This window comes from Vipera berus (assembly GCF_964194415.1).
Source record: "Vipera berus genome assembly, chromosome: 2".
NCBI classification, from domain to species: Eukaryota; Metazoa; Chordata; class Lepidosauria; order Squamata; family Viperidae; genus Vipera; species Vipera berus.
Window position 1 is genome coordinate 93,743,503 of NC_138203.1, and position 21,029 is coordinate 93,764,531.

The following is a 21,029-nucleotide window of genomic DNA, read 5'->3' on the forward strand; positions in this document are numbered from 1 at the left end:
GATGCCACAAAAATGCTACTATGCAAAACTGGAAAAAAAAATCTTTTAAAGCAAAGCTTACTGTAGATTAGCAATTGGAATTAGATACCATAAGTTAATAGATAAAGTTGTGGTTTTTCATGTGTCTATTTGGTAATACTTCCATCTCCTAGAATGCATCATAGACTGTTTAGTTCCCACTGCCATTTAGTCTTTGCTAACTACAGTAGATAAACTCTGATACTATATTGATAGGCATTTTAAAAACTACAAAACACAACTTACACTGCAATATACACAGTTATGAACCTCTTTACTTTCCTATTGCCCTCACTTCAAAGATATATTCCAAAACAAACTATGGAAAAAGGAAACGCTTTATTATATTTATTTACAGAAGAAGAAGAGTTACATGCAAACTCATTCCTGAAAAATCACATTCTGGTTTTTACCTGGCAAGAACTTTAGCGCCTGAAGCATTTGTCTCTCCTGAGAAAAATCCACCATCAAGTGTGTCATATTGTCACTCACTCTAGGTTTCAAAGACAAACGGAATGCTGGAGCCATTGTGACTCTAAAGTTAGGAATTAGAGAGACAGGCTTTTAAACTTCTGATAATACTTAATGTTCTATAATATGTAAACTACTTGGAACGTATTTTAGTCAACACACTGAAATCTAGAAGCGTGCTAAACTACAAGTAGTAGCACATTCTCGGAGTCACTCTTACTGAACAGTTTTAAAGGCAGACAAGAGACTATGACAAGTTAGTAGAATATTTTTGGTAGTCAGATAACTTTCAGCAATCCTTTAACTAGTGCAGATAATAAATAAAACCTAACTGATAGTGTGCTTTTCCATAAAGTGTATACTAAGTAACTGGCATCATGAGTATAACAGCAGTTGTTTCATAAATGATTCACTGACAGTATAAAATTCAGGTTTTTCAATGTTAATTGCACATCCTATTTAAGGATTCTTTATGGAACATCATTCCCTCCGAGGTACTGACCCCCAGTCTGCTGAAGGACCCTAATAATGTAGATTTATCAGTTGGCCTGGAGATCACAAATGGAAATGGAGTTGATCAAGTGGCTGATTTAATTGTATTGTTGCTGCCACAGGGGCTTGTGTGTGTGTTAATGGTTTTATTATATGGTGGATCTTTTAAATTTTTTAAATCTTCTAAACTAGGGGTGTCAAACTGCCAGCCCACGGGCCATACGCATCACAACAAAACCGTGCCCACCCCATTGCCAGCAATGGGGAAAAAGTTCCGTGATGTCACAAGTTTGACATTTCACAAGTCTGTTCTAAACAGTCCTGAGTCACCTATGTATGAGTTAGCCAGCTATATAAATTTGTTTAATAAATAATCTACAAACTGCATAATATATTATAAACAAACTGTTTAGGTAGCAAAAGTGATTTAGTCACCTGGGACATGCTTAAAGCTTATAGTGAAAATATTTTTATTCTAAATTATTTATTTATAATTTACAGTGACTTAAATACAGTACTTATAGCTACAATATCTGTATTGTATATTAAGGATCAAGTGTTTTTATAACAAAAAAATTATTTCTCCCTTGTCTTTATAAATGTACTAAGCAAGAAAGTCAGTTAAAATCTATGGGTATGGTTCCATTCATATAAAGTTAATTTCCAATGCCCGTCAGTGGAAGGGGATGGTTAATGCCAGTCCTTAACATACTTAGGAGAATGAGAAACCATCTGGAAGAGTTTAGGATGTGATGCAAGGGGCTGAGGAACCAATCAAAATAAAAATATTAAAATCATCGTCTCTCACTCTGGATGAGAGCTTTGTAGGCTCCAATGGGTTATTATTACCCAAACACCCCAGTAGATCAAAATAATTAACAAACATTACAATGAGCGTAATACAGGCACTGTAGAATATCAAAATGACATTAGGTTTGTAGAATCTATTTTGGACATATTACAGGGCTGGGAAATTATAGAGACAGACCTCAGTTCCTACTTAAAGTCTTATTCAGGGCATGCTAAATCTATTTTAGAAAATTATGTCACAGGTTTAAAAATATAGAACAGGAAAGTATGATGAGTACTGAAACAGGTCTCCAAAAGCTATAAAGAAAGGAACTTTAAGAAAAGTCAAATTATTATACTATACTTTTGATTACAGATGAATCAAAAGCTAGAACAACTTTTTCTGGATAGAAAAAATGATTTGGAACTTGCTCAATTACAGCAATTGTGAACTATTCTGCACATAATTGAAGACAGAATGCCACTGTTTCCAGAATCAACTTTAATAACCTAACTCCTTAAAACTTCTTTTCTAAGGCTTGTGTAGATACATGAAAAAGAACACAAATGTTTTAATTAGGACTGCAGAAATGCTATGCAACTATATATATCATTAATATATATTCATACAGAGGTCCACACACAAATATGTAAATATGTCTCAAAAGGGACATTTATTGCAAGGGCAAGCATCTTCATAATTGGTTTCAATTGGACTTAGAAACCCTAGGTTGATAGACTAGGCACTTGACAGATATTTATTTTATGTTTCTTTAGGTTTGTTACATTTCCCTTTGGGGTGTAATATTCTTAATTTTAAAGACTTGTTCCTTTTATTAAGGATGTCCCATATTATATTTTAAAAAGAAAGCTATATGTGGGCAAAGTTTAAAAGCACAAGTATAAAAAAATAATTGGAAGATGGTACTTCTAGTTATCCAGATTCTTGTTATCTAAACATAACACAAACCAACAGCCATTTTATGAGCCATTTAATTTGCTCTATGCTCACTTATTAAGAAATAAACCTGTCTTGATTTGTGTAGTAGATATGGACAATGTTCATTTTTATCCTCAGTGTCCCATAGCCTGAAATGATTTAAAATTCCAAATATTGTATATATAAATAATCTCCTCACCTATATGAAGTATAAAGAGCAGATGTAGAAAAACGCTAGCTGAAACCTTTTCTAGCAATCTGATTATTTTGAAATATGTTCCGTATCAAATTTCAGCTTTCCAGGTCACACCGAAGAACCCTAACAAATTGCAATATTTTTATCTAGCATCATGGAAACAAACACCTTGAGATCATCTATCAGAACCTCCAACTAAATTTTAAATTTCTCCTGATAACAGACTAACATAGAAAAAAATGATTATTATCCAAATCACATTTCTGTTTAAATGGTTCTTTTTACAAGTGAAAGTTAACACACACCAGAGGCATAGGTAAACATAAGGCCAAACAGAGCAATGCATCTTGTCACCATGCAAAGCATAATCTTTTGGTTGCACAAATCATATCAGAAAAACGACCTGATTCTAGAATTCTCAACTCTAATTAAGAATAATTACAAACGGAATCAAATGAGTTGGTACTGTACCTATCCTTGATCTGTCTGGCAGCCTTGAGGTACATCAGGAAGAAGAGAGAGAAGGTAGTTAATGGTTTCATGCAAGTTTCATCTGCAGTAACATGCAAGAAAGAGTTAGTGAATGATTCACAAGGTCAATCGGAAGGTTATAACTGAAGGTTGTGCATCATAAGCCATTGTTAATTCAAATTAGACGTTCAGTAATATGCAACAAAGCCACTGAAAGTACCCACAAACAATTATACATAATATGCCATCAAATGTCTGGGATATTAAGGGGAATTGCCCAGCTCAGGAACATCCAAGAGATTCTTGCTGATTTCTTGGGCACAATAGCTATCAACTGGTGTTAGGGCTGTGCAAATATATCAAGAGGTAACATGCGGAAACATGTACTAAGCACTCCATTTTGAATAAAGCAACTCCGTATTTTTTTCAGGCTTCTGTGGTTTTTTGGAAACTGCCCTCAACCAACTCCATAGGTCTGTGCATCACAGCCAAAGATCTACTGCAGCAGTTTCTGAAGCACCTGTGCAAGCCTAAAAAAAATGGGGCTGCTTCAGTTATGTGGAAAGAGGTGCTTTGTACAAGTATGTTTTGCAGAATCTGTGCAGCCCAAATGAATGCAAATTATCTGGCTAGAGAGCTGTACGAATGCCACTTACATAGGGTAGCTACATATATACTTAATTTTTTTATCTGCACAATCAAAATATATTCTGCAACTAGAACAATATTATTACTTAGTGTTGAACAGAAAATAAGATATTATTAACATATTCTGGTTGTGGTAATTATTATCTTCTGAAATAGTAGAACAGAAAGTAGGACAGAAAATTGGAGTAAAAATCTTAAAATTTAGACCTATAAAATTTAAAGAATTCCTGATTCTTTTTTGTTAACATGTAATTCTCCTTAGAAGTTGCATGTGGAAAAATTCTCAGGTTATAATTCTATGTAGATTTTGCACAAATGCATATTCTTATAGGAGAACCATTCAATATAAGAAATTGCTACAATCGGTCATTTCCTCTCTGAATATCTGACAGAACATCCATATTCACTAAACAACTAATATGGAAAATAAATATTGAAAACAAAATCACTTTTAACCAGATGTTAAACCTGGCTGTTATTGCACATACTCTAAAGTTGGGAATCTGAAATAGTTTGAATAAAAAAATGCTAGTTCCTATGGATATCATATGCACATCTTAATTTTCCTGTACAGGTAACCTTCGACTTATGATCACACCTGACCCCCAATTTTCTGTTGCTAAGCGAAAGAGTTAAGTGAATTTTGCCCCATTTTACAACCTTTCTTGCCACAGTTGCTAAGTGAGTCTGGCTTCCCCATTGACTTTGCTTGTCAGAAGGTCACAAAAGGGAATAACATAAGCCTGGGACACTGCAACTGTTAGAAATACATGCTAGTTGCCAAGCATCTGATTTTTGATCATGTGACCATGAAGAGGCTGCAAGTGTGAAAATGGTCATAAGTTATTTTTCCCCAGTGCCATTATAATTTCGAATGGTCAATAAATGAACTGTTGTAAATCAAGGACTACCTGTACCTGCCACAAGTAGCACTAAGAAACGTGATCTATTCCAATGAACTTCACAGCTTAGCAAGGTAAATACCATTGCCTGATTCGTAAATGCTTGTGAACTATTTTCTTCTTATGTTCCCAACTCAAATAATTATTTTATGAAGTTCTTATTTGATATGACAACACCATCTCTCCTCCCCCCACCCCCAATTTAAGCTTCCTTACTGAATCAATATTTAATAGAAGATGGATCTAAATATTGGTTTACTCAGTGTCTTTAGCTAGAAGAAAAACGATATGCAATACATATACTGCTACTTCAGCAGATAACTGTGTGTACAAAGGCCATAAATTTCATGGTAATGTCATTAACGTCAATCATTTCTGACAAACCTGAAGAGTAGCAATAAAAATTAACACAACAGAACTATGAAATTAAGTTCCATGCCAGATATTAACTACAAAAGCAACAGGGATAAAGATTCTGCTCCTTCAAAAAGATTTCATATTATTTGGAAGCCAAACTAAGTGCCTATTAACTGACAGGTACCACTGGGCTAAGCTCAGCCAAATCAATAAAGAAAGTGCTTAAATGGCAACATTTCAACATGCATTCATGAATTTACAGATCTATATTCTTTAGCTCTAAAGCTGTTTGGCAAGAATATAAGGGATAACAAACAGAATGTAAAAATCATGTTTTGTTGTCAGGCATGAAAGTAGGGGTGGGGAAATACTGTAATCAGGCAGTTGGGAATTTGTTACAATCTGGGAGAAAATTATATGAGTTATATGGAATTTTAAAGAAAGAAAGAATGAGTTATTATAGAGAACAAAAAGATAACATATGGAACTTAATAAAGTAAGTTTTACTATTACATCTTTGCTTTTCATTTAATTTACAGGAAAACAACTCACACTTTAGACTAGGGGTCTTCAAACTCGGCCCTTTTATGACTCATGGACTTCAACTCCCAGAATTCTTCAGCCAAGCACATTGTCTGAGGAATTCTGGGTGTTGAAGTCCATGAGTCATAAAAGGGCCGAGTTTGAAGACCCTTGCTTTAGACTTATAGCTCTCTTTTCCCACAACAGAAGAAAATCAGATACCAAGGTTAGTATTTTGATTGATTCAGAATTATTTTAATTATTCATTTTAATACATTCTTGCTTGCCTTAGTCAAGAACATTCAATATATGCAAAGAAATGATAAGAAAAGTACAAATACAGGATTGAGAGCTGATTCAGCTCTGTTAAATATAAATAAGATGAAAACACAAAAGCACTGAAAAGCTAATAAGAGAAAGCCAAAAAATTAAATGTGGCAGCCTCCTATATTGCCAGGATAAATTGATTATCCAAAAATAACTTATTCTTTGCATTTTACTCCTACTTTGTAGACTTGCCCATTGAGCTGTAAATATATGCTGTCATAAATGAATAATACTGCTAACCTCATTCCTTTGGATTCAAAAATGCATAGTACCTGCACAAACAAGGTTAGCTCTATCCAGAAATTTATTACAATTATGCAGGTTTATGTATTTTAAACTTTCTAAACTGTAAGGTATTTTGACTAAAACAAAACTAATTCAGCATTTTTAAGATTTAAAATTATATTCTTTTATTACATATATGAAATATATTTGGGGTTTCAAATCCTATCATTTTATGAATCCTTTCTCATGAGTAAGTTTAAATATATTCCTTGGAAATACATGAATGAAATGTTTTAAGAGATGCTAGTTCTTCCACAAAATGTTATTATACATTACCGAAGTAACTGCAGAAAAAATAATATATAGTTATTTATTTATTTTTTGTTCACTTCTGGCAAGTTATATACCTTTGAAAATTCTTCGGATTCCTTTATATCCAAGGATCGTGCAGCAAACTCCAGCAATTCTTCAGAGTTCTCCAGGGCATTACTACACTGACTAAGCTGATTCTAGGGAAAGAATATGAATGTGTTCAATGTGGAAACCTGCTCATGAACATATTTCATATCTGGTTCACTCCTTTTTTTTCCAAATTTGTTTATTCAGAAGAATAAAGAGGTCTTCAGTCCAGTGATAAAGCATAGGCTTTTATTAAATAATCCAAGGTTTATTATTTTCTATAAAGAAAAGCTCAGGGAGTTATAAAAGCTTAGTAGTAGAGATAAAGGTTTAAGCAGCTTTGTCATATAACAGGTCTGTGGGGATTTGTTATCAACCAAAAACAAAACTGGCCTAAATGGAAAAGCATATATTTGCAAATATCAAATATAGGTAAACTTCCTTTATCACATTTGCCATCTCTTTTTTCACTGTACTTGTCCAAACACTAAAAAGAAAACCCTCCTGTATACCAATCTTCATTACATTATTTTCTGCTAGCAATTTATTTCCAAAATAATCAAGGCAACATAATGTATGTTTACTATCACTCAATCCTATGGGCCTGCTACTGTAAATTTCATTTAACTTACCAAATAACAATTCTAGTCCAGAACTTAGGTAAAGATTTATCTTCTCCTCTAATGTAAAAATCATTCAGAAGATTATGACAAAGCAAGCAGCTTTTAATTCAGCTCCATATGGCTATTCCAAATTCCCAGCAGATAAATTTAATAATGTGGAAACTGTACTTGTCTAATCCTAAATTTAATCACCGATTTTAGTTTCTTTATGATACATAAATGTGGTCAGATAATAGTAACTATTTAAAACAGTTAGGACTGTAAGAAAGCTTTATAACAGACATACAGTATAACATGAATACCTGGCTCTGCTGGTTGGCCTGGGGACCAAATGGGGAAGCTCCACACTGGAGGTGGCTGATAGATTGATGGCAGACTCCAATTCTCCCCCCCCCCGCTCCCCACTCTTTTGGTTATCCTATTGATGTATTATTCTCATTGTTCCTTCGTCATTGTTTATTTTATTGTTCCATTATTCTATTTCTGTTCTTGTTTACGCTCCTTTCATTTTTCTACCTTTTTATTATTGTAAGCTGCCTAAAATACTCCTACGGTAAGATAGGCAGCACATAAATTTAACAAATACATAAATATAACGTAATAGTTTTTTCAACCATTGACAGGAATTCTCCTGTTTACAGTTCAGTCTGAAGCCTGAAAACAGGGGAAATTATATTTGTCATCTTTTTCCAAAACAGTTTGATACTTGAGCTGTCTCGAAAAATAATAACAAAAATATTTTCCTCTATCTTAAGAGGCACAATCTCAAACTTTTCCATTGGTGATATTCTATACAACCTCCCCTCCAAACCTCACAATGGAATGATAGGTATAAAAACATTCCTGATAAATCACTTAGCAAGGCAACAGGTAGGGTTGGTGGGGTTTGGGGTTGTTTTTTTTTGGGGGGGGGGAAATATTCTCCATTTCTGAATGAACAATTTAGTCTACCCTAGAAATGCTGATGACCATTATAATTCTTTCTAGCATTTAAGACATTAAGTCACAGACAACTATTCATTGGTCTTAACTGGACTAAACTGGCTAATTAATAAAACCATTCCAAATATAGGCTAGATATGCCTTTGCAATGTTTAGAACCTGTCTTCTTAAGTTTCGTGAGTCTTATCGCATTGATGTTTCCACTCTCTTATGTTGTCCTGCATGCAGTGGCTGTACACTACTGCTAAGCTTTGGAGGATATCATCAGCTAAATGACACTTTAGCCATGCAATATTAAAGAGTTCAGTGCTCAATATAGCTTCAATAAAACAAGTTTCCAGTACTGTATCCTTAAGACTTCTGTTGGGTTATAAATCTATTATTTCAGTCTTTTTACCTCATTATATAATTGAGTACACTAAAAGTTACAATGCAATTGATTTTGCTATGGTGTTACATGCAGGAAGGCCAATCCAGAATGTCAACTATTTTCAATCTTCATTTTGAGTTCAACAACAAGTGGAAATATTGTAGAAATAACAGGTGGTTCTCAGTTAATGAACACTAATTCAGCAACCATTTAAAATTACGACTATGCTGAACAAGTAGCACCAGCCCCTCCTCTTTTACTTGACAGCAGCCACCCCCTGCCTGCAGCAACCATTTACCTGCCTGCCAGTCTGCTTGTAAGCAGCCCAGAACCTGTGACTTTTGGCTGGCTTCACAATTGACTTTGCTTTTTGGAAGCTGGCAAGAAGTTACAAGGAGGTCCTCACTTAAAAAAAACTATGATCCTCACTTAAGGGTAACAATAGGGGCTGACGTGACTGCCACTGCTAAGCATTGTGCTCACGTACAATAATACCCCACTTTACAATCATATTACGGTACTTAGCAATAAAAATTCTAGCCCCAATTACAGCTGTTAGGTGAGGACAACCTGTAAACGTTGCCTTTAGAAACATTTACTTAGAAAGTCTTAAGATTCAGTTGAAAGGTCTCACAAATTGCCTTTCATATACTGCCAGAACACACAGGTGGCATATGGCATTTTTAGTAATACTCAAAATTATTTTGTGGACTGACAAAGATATCGCTAAGAGGAAGAATAGATTTTACCCAAGACAAGTGCTTCATCTTTTATTTTCAATACTTTTATTAAGAGTATACTAAACAGATAAAACTAAGAAACCTAATACTCTCTCTCACACACAAACTATACATACCACCACGACTAAATGTGAAAAAAATCCCCCCAAATAGTAAGAAAAAGAAACCTACCCTTCCCCAGCAAGCATAGTCAACATTAACAATTTATCAATTTCTTAAAGCACAGCCAGATACCTTTTCATTCCATACCTCACCCCATTTTCTATAAATCCATCCCTAGGTCTTTAACTCCCCTTATTAATCAACAAGCTCAGTAAATATTAACATATATACCTAGCTGCATATGTATATAATCCTCCTTTCCATTTAATATAAATCCTCCTCATCCTTCACTTAAATATTACAACAAAAAATTCAAAACTATTAAACATTAAAAATAATTCTGTATTCAGATATCCAAAAACAGAGACTGAATATTACACAAACTAGTCCATTACACCACTAAACATTTCTAAAGAGAAACTATCCAATCCAGATAGCCACTAAGCCACTAATGCCCTTTTATAAGAAAATTGCTTTAACACTTTAAAACTCCCAGGTTTTTTATTTCTTGAAGGTTTTTTTTGTACACATAACCTAATTAAAATTTTATTTTCCCAAGCAATATAATTTAACCCTCTGAGATTAGGTGGCAGAGAGCTAGGATTGCACCCATACATAGAAATATTTAGGAAATAGACTATTTCTTTTAATCCCTAAAATTCTCCTAGAAGAATTTAAGAAAATGTTCTATGAATTTATTATATAAATAATTACCTGAAGTTCCTGGATTTTATGTGCTTGTTCTTGCTTGATGTTAGTTGTCATGATCTCCTTCATTTCATCAAGTATTGAGTGTAAGCCATCAAATTCCTCTTCCAACTCAGAAATAACACTGGAAGAATTAGTCTATAAAATGATTTTAATGCTTTATAGATATCTGTGCTCTTTTATATACTTATTCAACACAAATTGCAAATAAAAGTAACATAGTTTAATGATATACTGCACTTACTAAACATAATAGTAAAGTTAATATTATGTATTAACATTCACATGTTTATTAGCCATACACATTAGGCTTGATCTACTGCTTTAATCTTCTTTATCAGACATGAAGACATGAATTTCCTTTGCAAGCCAACATTCAATTTAGCAAATTAATTGTTTAGCACCCATTTTAAAAGAAATTAGTAAATGCTTCTGCTACATTTTGTAGGAGGGGTATTTATTTATGCGGTTATAACTAGGGAAACTGGTCTTCCCAGTTGCAATGTATGGCAGTGAAAGCTGGACCATAAAAAAGGCTGAGCGCCAAAGAATTGAGGCCTTTGAGCTATGGTGCTGGAGAAGACTCCTGCGAGTCCCTTGGACTGCAAGGCGATCAAACTGGTCAGTCCTAGAGGAGATCAACCCTGACTGCTCTTTAGAAGGCCAGATCCTGAAGCTAAAACTCAAATACTTTGGCCACCTAATGAGAAGGAAGGACTCACTGGAGAAGAGCCTAATGCTGGGAAAATTGAGGGCAACAGAAGAAGGGATGACAGAGAATGAGGTGGCTGGATGGAGTCACTGAAGCAGTAGGCGTGAGCTTAAATGGACTCCAGAAGATGGTAGAGGACAGGAAGGCCTGGAGGAATGTTGTCCATAGGGTCGCGATGAGTCAGACACGACTTCGCAGCTAACAACAACAAACTAGGGAAAATACAGGCATAGTTCAAGTATCTAAGAAAGTTAAGATTATTTTAAATACATCATTTATGAATTTAATTTATAAATGCTGATCTTCAAGGAATGTTAGGATAGGCCACAAAAAATCACTTCATCCCAGTTTATAAGCTTCATCATGGTACTACACAGAACTGATTAATGTTGAACAGATACCTCATCATTTTTATAATAAATAAGAAATATGTATATCAAGTCAGTTTCTCCAACAATATTTACAAAAATTACTCAGGTAATATGGTTCTAATGCAATTCACCGAACAGTATTGTCAAGACATACAATCTTCACCAAAATCCATGCCTCAAGCAGAGGACTAGTCTTGATGCTACTATTATACACATTACCAGGCAGCTACTGCTCAACCAGGGCAATAAAGCATCCTGACCCTTGCAGGGTTTTGCTATGCCAGTGGCAAAGTATCTCAAGATTTGCTCTCCCTACATGACTAAGTCTCAGTATATGAACAATCGCTATCTGTATGTTATGATTTAGCAGTGGAATGCCAGACAAGTTAGTTGCTACCAATATTTTGAAAACTGTTTAAGGAGGGAGTACCATCAATTCAGCAGTGGAGGTTCTGTCAGATAATACAAGGGAGTGTGTGTGTGTGTGTGTGTATGTGCATGCGCGTGCAGGGGGTTATTCTACACTCTTGCCATCTAAAATAATTATTTCAGTATCAGAAGTCAAATAATAATTAGCACCTATGGAAATTTTGGCTTCATGACACAGAGGTCAGTTAGCCATATAAGATTCATAAATCAGCTTCTGCAATTAATTTTAATTAGTTTTTATTTATAACATAGACATAAAGAATTAACAGAACGTTCTCTGGCCTCTCTACTGGCTTTCTATACTAAACACATACAAATAGAATTTGTTACATTCTCAGCAGATAAATTAGTGGACTAGCAGCAAAGGTACACACCTCAATCTTGTCTCCACAAGACCATTGTTCTTTTGCAAGATGTATGAGGCAAATGTTTGCTTGCACTGTATCAACCACAGAAATAAGCTGGCTAGCCTTAGAAAGGTGAAATTTCATTACCCCTGTTAACCTGCTATACTTCTATTCCAGATATTTAAGAGGAACCTTAATTCTCATGTCCAATATGAAAATGTGGTGAATTAGTAGAAAAGAAATAATATCGTCGATGCCACTACTGTACTAGAAACTTCCTTTGCTTAATGGCGTTGCATTCTTCTCAATGCCCAGAATAACGAAGTAACAGTTGCTGAAGGACAGGCTGAATACCACTTCACTTCTACTAGCAATTTCAACTTAGCCATAATCCCAGGCGCCTCTGGGGATGAGGAAAATGGGGAAAAAATCCAGGTAACAATGTTTTATAAAGCATCTGAGCATGCTGTTTAGGGATATGGTTGCATTGCTTCTTGATTTCATAATCTTCCATAGACAAAATATTTTTCTTCTTTATGTATTATTCGCATAAAATGTATGAATGTACATAATTTTTAAAGACCCAAGGGATTTAGGAATTAGTGTCCCCACTCTTCCAAACAACTCCCTTCCATCTCCCTTCTTGCCTAGAAGGAGAAGGGGTGGTTCACTATCACCTATTTATTTTTAAAAAATATTTTCCAATTAGAACTCCCACTGCTTTTTCCTTGCTGGAGTAGTCAGGATTGCTCATTTACTTATATTATTTCAGAAACATCAATCAGTTTACAAGGATCTAACATACCTGTACTCCTTCCAAAATGTGATTTAAAGTTTCAATAAAGTTCTGGATTTCATCATTTTTATGTGCCAATGTGGAGATAATTCTTTGCAATGCTTCCTAAAAACAGAATGCATTCATCAATATATGTATGTTCATTTTGTTAGAATAAGAACAAATTCAACAAGCAGACAATATTTTCATATTTATTTATGTAAGGGGACATAGATCAAAGGAGGGAAGAAAGAAAAAGAGATGTACAATTGATTAAAATAGATTTTAAAAACACACCAGCGGTAACATTTGTAGCACAGCAGAAGTCCACATAATAAGTCAAACCTGACAAGAGATGAAATGTTGCAAAATATAACAAGATTCTGTATACAGATAGATGGGAAGGCTTGGAACAAGATAGCCCGCAGACTTTTGAAGACAGGTATGAAACGATATACAGCCTGGGGTTAGTTAGTTGTAAACAGACCCGCTAGTTTCTAATTGTCATAGCTACAGTATAACTTTTGGATGTTTCAGTCCAGTGATCTTGCAGCTGCTGATCATGATATTTGCAAATCTGTTGTTCAATAAGAAATAAGAGGCAGTCTAGCAACACTTGTACTACCAACTTAACTTTGTGGTCTGAGCATATGCAAAGATGATCCTGATAAGAAATATTATGGTATCTACACTAGTGATAAAGAGAGCAGGGCAGCAAATTGCTCAAAGTGAATGTGAGGCATGAAGGAAATGATAAAAGTGTCTCCCTGTGTAAAATGAAACACACAGTAATAACAAATATAATTGGTAGAGTCCTTAATCCATACTAAACAGGCAAGAACAAGGCAACAGGGAAGTTTTTTTTTTCCTTTTATAATCTACCTAATACACAATAGGTATACCATGTGCTCTTTATTATGTATTCATCATTATGAAATATATTTAGTTTCAACATTATGCACAACTTAAGTCCACATTAATAATATTTTCTTTTGCAAAATGTCACAACAATCTAAAATGTCACTCCACTCCAGTTTACTAAAGACAATTCAGGCCAACTTTAGAAAGTTATTTCTAAATATTTATTCACTAAAATAACATTTACTTTGAATCTGAAAAGTTGCTGAAGTCTACCCACTGGCCCTTGTTGTCCAAAGTGGGGGGAAAAACCTCCAAGAGACACTTGCAAGAAGCAAAATGGAGCAAGTCTCATACGCTCAAATTCTATACAATTTGTAGCAATTTTCAAGTTTTCAGGCTGCCTGCATCTCCAATCTGATTCAATATTTTATTTCAAATTATTTTTGTAAATACGTCCTATAAATTCTTCATTACTGAAAAATTTAAACAGACAGGAAATTTCTGCTCTTTTTCTCATTACTGCATTATGTAGGAGACCTGCAAGTTCAAGCAGTCTCTAAACATGTATTAATTCTGACAGTTATATAGTAGTTTTTTCCCCAATGTTAGAACTGCCTTTGGCCATGGCAATTAGAATTCCAGTAATAACAGAAGTGGAAGTGTTACATTGGGGAAAGCTGCTTTACAAGACACTGTAAATGATTATGAGCAACTTAATACTGACTTGTTCATGCCCTGTGCCGATCTCATCCAGATACGGATTATGCCCTAAAATTCATCTACGAGCCAGCTTTATTATATGGCAAATAATTTTATCTTACTCAGCTACAAGAATGCTTGTTAAACAAAAACATAAAAGAGGCTTGGGCATATGTACCAAATCTGGAACATTACTTTGACATCTTTCATTTAAGACTATTTGTATTATTAAAACTTCAAATAATGCTCAGTTGGTCCAAACTGATTTGACATTAGATATAAACAGAATTTAATTAAAGCGGACTAGAGACCTTAAAGGTGTTAAATCAGGATGTCGAAAATTTCAGAGTACAAACCCTTAAAGGCTAATCTAGTAAATGGTCCACAGTTATTTATTTGCCTCCTTTGACAAACTGGCTATGATACTAAAACACTGCCTCTCAGTAGACATAGGATATCTGAACATGAAGAATAGAATTACTGGTATAATTGGGAAAGTGTTAAAAAAGAAATACAAGTAATCCTCAACTTTCAACCATAACTGAGCCCAGAATTACAGTCATAAATCATTGCAGTTGCTTTTGCAGGAGTCATTAAGTGAATGCCATGGTGATTAAGCATATAAATTTTACCCCATGGGCATATTTTTCCTTGAAACTGGAAATAAATCCTAGAAACCAACATTTTTTTTTTAAATCATGGTCACATGACCGCAGGACACTGCAAACAACCATAAAGGTGAGCCCACTGCCAAGCAGCCAAAATATGCTGACATGAGTGAGTGTGTGTGTGTGTGTGTGTGTGTGTGTGTACGTGCGCAGCCATTGTAACTTTGAAATTGGGTTGTAAATACCATCTTAACTCTGAACAGTCGCTAAGGAACCAATTGTAAATTGAGAACTATCAGTAAGATTTATCTTCAATAAAGGGAGCACAAAGAGATGATAATATCAGCCTTATAAGGGAGAAACTGAAATAGATGAGATCCTGATTCCAATTGATAGAAATGTCACAGAGAAAAGATAATATGACTTTCTGCTCTATGGTATTATATCTGGAACCATGATATGGTAAATTATATGTTATGCATTTGAAAACCATGTTGATGGATTCATTAAGAGTAGAACAAAAACATGTAACAATGTCCATGTATAGAAGATTGACCTTCTTGACCAACTACATCTTAAAATGATCTCCCTAAAGCCTATCATAGTCTAAGGTAATTTATCTAATACGGACCCAGGAAAACACAAAGATACATCAGAGATATGTGCTAGCATCCCACTTGTTCATATCAAGGTATACACCATACATTATCATCTCTGGCAGAAGGATGCTGCCCAATCATTAGGTTTGCTGTATTGCTATCACAACTAAAAATAGTTTGCAAAGGATGAAGAGATTTTCACTCTATTGCAGATTCCAAAATTTTCTAGGATTATGCCCCTAGCAGCTCCCTACTGTGCATGGCAGTGCTTTGGGTCACCATAGCAAACTCAGTTAACCGTTCTGATTATAATGTAACCAAATATCCTATGGCACCACTCTGAGTTTACTGTAGCATCCCTGTTTGAAACACTGTTGTTTTACTATAGGTCTAGCATTCTAATAAATAGAGTAATGATATTTTTTTAAAAAAAATCCATACTTTTAGCCTCTGCTACATTTAATTAGCCCTGGACTTAAGAGTGTACTACACTTTTACATTCTGTTCAGTTTGAAACTTTATATAACGTATACTACTTATGTCATAGTGATCATATTGTTTCAACTTCAGCTGACATGATGCTTTTATTACCAGACTCTAGGCCCATGGTGGCAAACCTATGGCACACGTGCCACAGGTAGCGCGCAGAGCCCTCTTTGTGAGGACACGCACCATCACCCCAGTCCTAGGCCTTCAGCTGGGTTTTATAAAACCTTTTTGTTTTAGGCCTCCACCATGTGCAAAAAAAAGGTTCAATCAATCATTTTCAACTTATCATGGGGAAAAAAAAGATCTCACAAAGTTGGAATTGATTGAACTTTTTAGTCCCACCCAGTCTGCCATTACCACAGCCACACCCACCCAGTGGGCCACACCCACCCGGCACCTGATGATACATAAATGGGTTTTGGGTTGCAGTTTGGGCATCCAGTCTCTAAAAGGTTCACCATCACTGCTCTAGTTGAATAGAATGGCTAATGGTCTTTGATTATACTTTAGATCCAATAAACATTTATAGACTTTCATTTTGATTGCAGTTCTTATAATGTAGAAAGAATTTCATATTTATTTATTTGTATCCCACTATTATTTTACAAATAAAGCAAGGTGCCAAACATATCTAACATACCTTCTGCCTCCTTTTTTCAACCCACAACAACCCTGTGAAGTCAGTTGTGTATGTGTGACTGGCCCAAAGTCACCCAGATGCTTTCATGGCTAAGGTGGACTAGAACACACACTTTCTTGATAAAAAGGCAGAATCTAATCTGAAAATAAAAGTTTTATTGAAATGTGCCAAAAATATCCACCGTAGTCTTTCTTAAGTTATGAGTATGTGTTATTTTCACTTATCAACTATCTCACTATGAAAGTTTAAAAACTATTCTTTAGACTAGAAACTGAAGTTTATCAAATGAAGGCAGACATTTAAAGTTAATATTATTGTATATCACAGATGTAACTACCAAATTATGCATTATATAAGTTACAAAACAATCATCAATATTTTAAATCTATAGTGTGAACCTAAACTCAGATACTTTGCAATGACCTCAGTTATCCAGCTAATCCAACAGTATTTTGCTAATGGGATCAGCATTGTTTTAATTAATTTAAAAGATACTAAGCTGAAACCCACAAAAGTTTGAATAGAGGAATAAAAAAGGAAGCGTTGCAATGGACAAATGAAAATTATAATTTTGCCTAGATTTTGCTAATCGTGATGAGCAATAATTATATATAGTTCCACTAATGAACAAAACTCTGAAAAATTTCCGGACATACATTATGACAGAAATCTTAATCAAGATTTTAAAAAACACTTGGAAGAATTCCAAGCTGATTAACAAAAATATTACTTTTAAAAGCAACATTTGCATTTTGTTATGAAAAGGAAATATTTCTGTATATAGCAGCTGTCAAGACTTTATTTAAATTAACAGGCAATTTTAAATTGTAGTGAATGGCATTTTTAAAAAAATCATTAAATGGAAGGAAATGCCATCAGATGCATGTTACAGAATTATATCCTCTGCTGCCACTGAAGATAATACAGGTAATCCTCAACTTACATAATTAAGCCCAAAATTTCTTTTGCTAAGTGAGAGAATTGCTAAGTGGGTTTTGACCCATTTTATGATGTTTCTTGCCACACTTGTTAAGTGAGTCACTGTAGTTGTTAAAGTTAGTATGGTAACACAGTTGTTAGGTGCAGCTGGCTTCCCCCTTGACTTTGCTTGTCAGAAGATCACAAATGGTGAACACATGACCCAGGGACAGTGCAACTGTCATAAATACAAGTCCATTGCTAAGTATCCAAATTTTGATCATGTGACCATGAGGATGCTGCAATGGTCATAAGTGTGAAAAATGGTCATAAGTCACTTTTTCCAGTGTCATTATAACAAGTAGTCAAATGAGTAGTTGTACGTTGATGACCCTGTAGTCACAATTTTCTAACCTTTTTTACACACCCATTTACACTGTAGGAGCAGTCATCATCAAGAAAAAAACCCTGTATGCTATTTCCTTATATTATGCTATTTAGATACAAAGCATCTAAAACTTGATACTTCAAATGAACAGCCTTAATATATGTAGTGTCTAGTATAATGAAACCTATTCCAATTCCCAGTTCACACCAGGTAGTGAGAGACAAGATTAGCAAAGAAGTTTATAAATGAATTTTAATACTATTAATAAGTTCCAGGACACTCATACACTAAAAATGAATACAGGACAACAAATCCATAACTAAACAGCTGGATTTTTAATGATTTCCTCTTTTTCATGGAAAGTCCCATTCATTCTAATGAATTTACTACACATGAAAATTGTTCATATTGTATTGTAAAAGAACAAATAAAAAAATAATTGTTCGTTTTTTTCTTTCTTCAAAATTAAAACAATATTTCACTAAGTATTTTAAAAAACATATCTAAGAGTTCACAACTTTTAAAAGTTCCATTTGGGTTTCACCTTACCTAAAAGTCTTGTTTGAGACTGCAAACGACTAGGATATTCTTAAGCAATACGCTTGTATTACAAATGCACTTGAGTGATAGAATTTGCATGCAAAACATTTTTTCCCCTTCTGTTTTGGTCCACTGTCTCCAATTTCAGTGTCAGATTATGACTAGGCAATACTTCAAGCATTCAAGTTTGTTACTATTCAATTAGGACCATCCCCTACCTAAATTACCACATCAGTTTTTAGGATGGAAATGGAATTCCTGCAGGGAGAATACAAGTGCAATAAATAAAGTTCTTTTAACTGTATTGTGATTTATGTGCAAATAAATGCCTTTGGGAAAGGGACGCGGTGGCTCAGTGGGTTAGGACGCTGAGCTTGTCGATCAGAAGGTCGGCAGTTTGGCGGGTCGAATCCCGAGTGCCGCGTAACAGAGTGAGCGCCTGTTACTCGTCCTAGCTTCTGCCCACCTAGCAGTTCGAAAGCACGTCAAAATGCAAGTAGAAAAATAGGGACCACTCCGGTGGGAAGGTAACAGCGTTCCGTGCGCCTTTGGCGTCTAGTCATGCCGGCCACATGACCACGGAGACGTCCTCGGACAAGCGCTGGCTCTTCGGCTATGAAACGGAGATGAGCACCGGCCCCTAGAGTCGGAAACGACTAGCACGCATGTGCGGGGGAACCTTTACCTTTACCTTTAAATGCCTTTGGGACTTAACTGTATGCTAGCCAGCTTTAGAAAAATCTTGTACATCCTATTAGCACTACTGTCGCCCCAGCAATGTAGAATTGGAGAAAGCCATTCAGGTTTTATTGGAATATCTTTGATTATAAATAATTTTTATTTCCTTCCCCTCCCCCCCCCCGCCCCCACATACACACAGTTTACTTAAGGAAAGCTCTTTTCATCTTACCCATCTCCCACTTAACCTATTTGGAAAGCGAAGGAAGGCAAGAAAAGGTTGGCAATTCACCCAGTGGTCACAGTTAGGGAACCAGCAGCTCCCAGGCGCCCTTTTCCCACAGGATCTTTCCCACCAAGCAGTTGGCTCCAACGTCCACCCTCACCCCCTTGTCACCAGAGAAACTGGAAGGGCCCACGCCCAGAAAGCAGACTTACAATCTAACCCAGGGGTCTTCAAACGTGGTCCTTTTGTGACTTTTGGACTTCAACTCCCAGAATTCCTCAGCCAGGCATGCCTGGCTGAGGAATTCTGGGAGTTGAAGTCCACAAGTCATAAAAGGGCCAAGTTTGAAGACCCCTGAATTCTAACTCATTCTAATTCTAACTCTAACTTCACCGCCCTGAGTCCTTCGGGAGAAGGGCGGTATACAAATTAAATTATTATTATTATTATTATTATTATTAACCCTCCTATAAGACCAGAGAAAGCAGTTGTCATGCTTTGGGGCAAATAGGGAGTTGCAGTCTTAACCCCAGTTAGACTAACCCCCGTTTTCTGACTCTGCAGTCAAAAAAGCAGCTACTTCGGGGTTTCCTAATAGCCCCCCTCAAAAAAAAAAAACCCCTCTCCAAAGCCGAGGTCTCATTGCATTGAGTCCTCCAGGCGCTCTAAGGCGCGGACATCTCAGTCGCCCGGGAGAGCGGGGGGGGGGGGGGAGGAGGGAGAGAAATGACCGTGAACAGCGCCCTCCGCCACGCGCCCGCGCGCGCGCGCACTACAGGGGCATCAACTGCTCGCCAGGTAGGGGCCACCCACGAAGGGTCGCCTCGCGCCGGCCAACGAATAAAGAGAGAGGGGGCCGGGAGGGAGCGGGCGCGAGACGCTGCTCGAGACGCTCGGGAGCTTAGGACTTTCCTTTCGCAGGGGTGAGGCCCACTCGACTCGACGATCCCACCTCTCGGCCTCCTTCTGCCGGGCCCCGCTTTTTTTTTTCTGCCCTCCGGTGGGAGGGGGCAAAAGGAAGCTTAGAGCGGGATCCTTAGCACCCCGCTCTCCCCCCCACCACACACACACACACACACACACACACACGCGCGCGCGCATGCATACCGTCCCTCGGCTCCCCCCACTTACTTTCTGCACCTCCATGGCGAGACCGGTTCCAGGCAGGTGAATGAGGGAGGGAGGGAGGGAGCGACGGCTGAAGGGAAGCGTCGCCGCGCAGACCCTCCCACCAATCAAACGGCCGCCACTCTCCAAGCCCGGAGGCGCAGCAGCAGCAGCAGCAGCAGCAAGAGCAGCAGGAAAGCCCCGCCTCCTTCCCTCAGCCCCACCCCGCCTTGCCTGGTTCCGGCGTTGAGCATGCGCGCTGAGTCGGGCTGGCTTTCCCCCGGCGGCTCTAGTGAGGCTGCGTGCCTGAGTCGGCCGAGCGCCGCCCGTGGACTTCGCGTCCTCCTTGCTGCTCGGGCGGGGCTGCAGACGGGCGAAGAGAGACGGGGTCGGGCTAAGG

At 36.7% G+C, this 21,029-nt stretch overlaps 1 protein-coding gene across 3 annotated transcripts in view; it reads right to left on the minus strand.

Annotated features, from left to right (window-relative positions):
• Positions 1-20,826, minus strand: part of FSD1L (fibronectin type III and SPRY domain containing 1 like) — a 41,915-nt gene extending 21,089 nt beyond the window's left edge. For all 3 annotated transcript variants that reach the window (XM_081321327.1, XM_081321326.1, XM_081321328.1), the window contains exons 1-6: positions 20,654-20,826; positions 12,907-13,002; positions 10,249-10,380; positions 6,766-6,867; positions 3,378-3,400; positions 432-553 (exon numbers count right to left, since the gene is read on the minus strand). In XM_081321327.1, coding sequence (XP_081177453.1) covers positions 432-553; positions 3,378-3,400; positions 6,766-6,867; positions 10,249-10,380; positions 12,907-13,002; positions 20,654-20,668 — 490 coding nt within the window. In that variant the 5' untranslated portion in view covers positions 20,669-20,826. The remainder of the gene's footprint in view (positions 1-431; positions 554-3,377; positions 3,401-6,765; positions 6,868-10,248; positions 10,381-12,906; positions 13,003-20,653) is intronic.
• Positions 20,827-21,029: the final 203 nt, after the last annotated feature.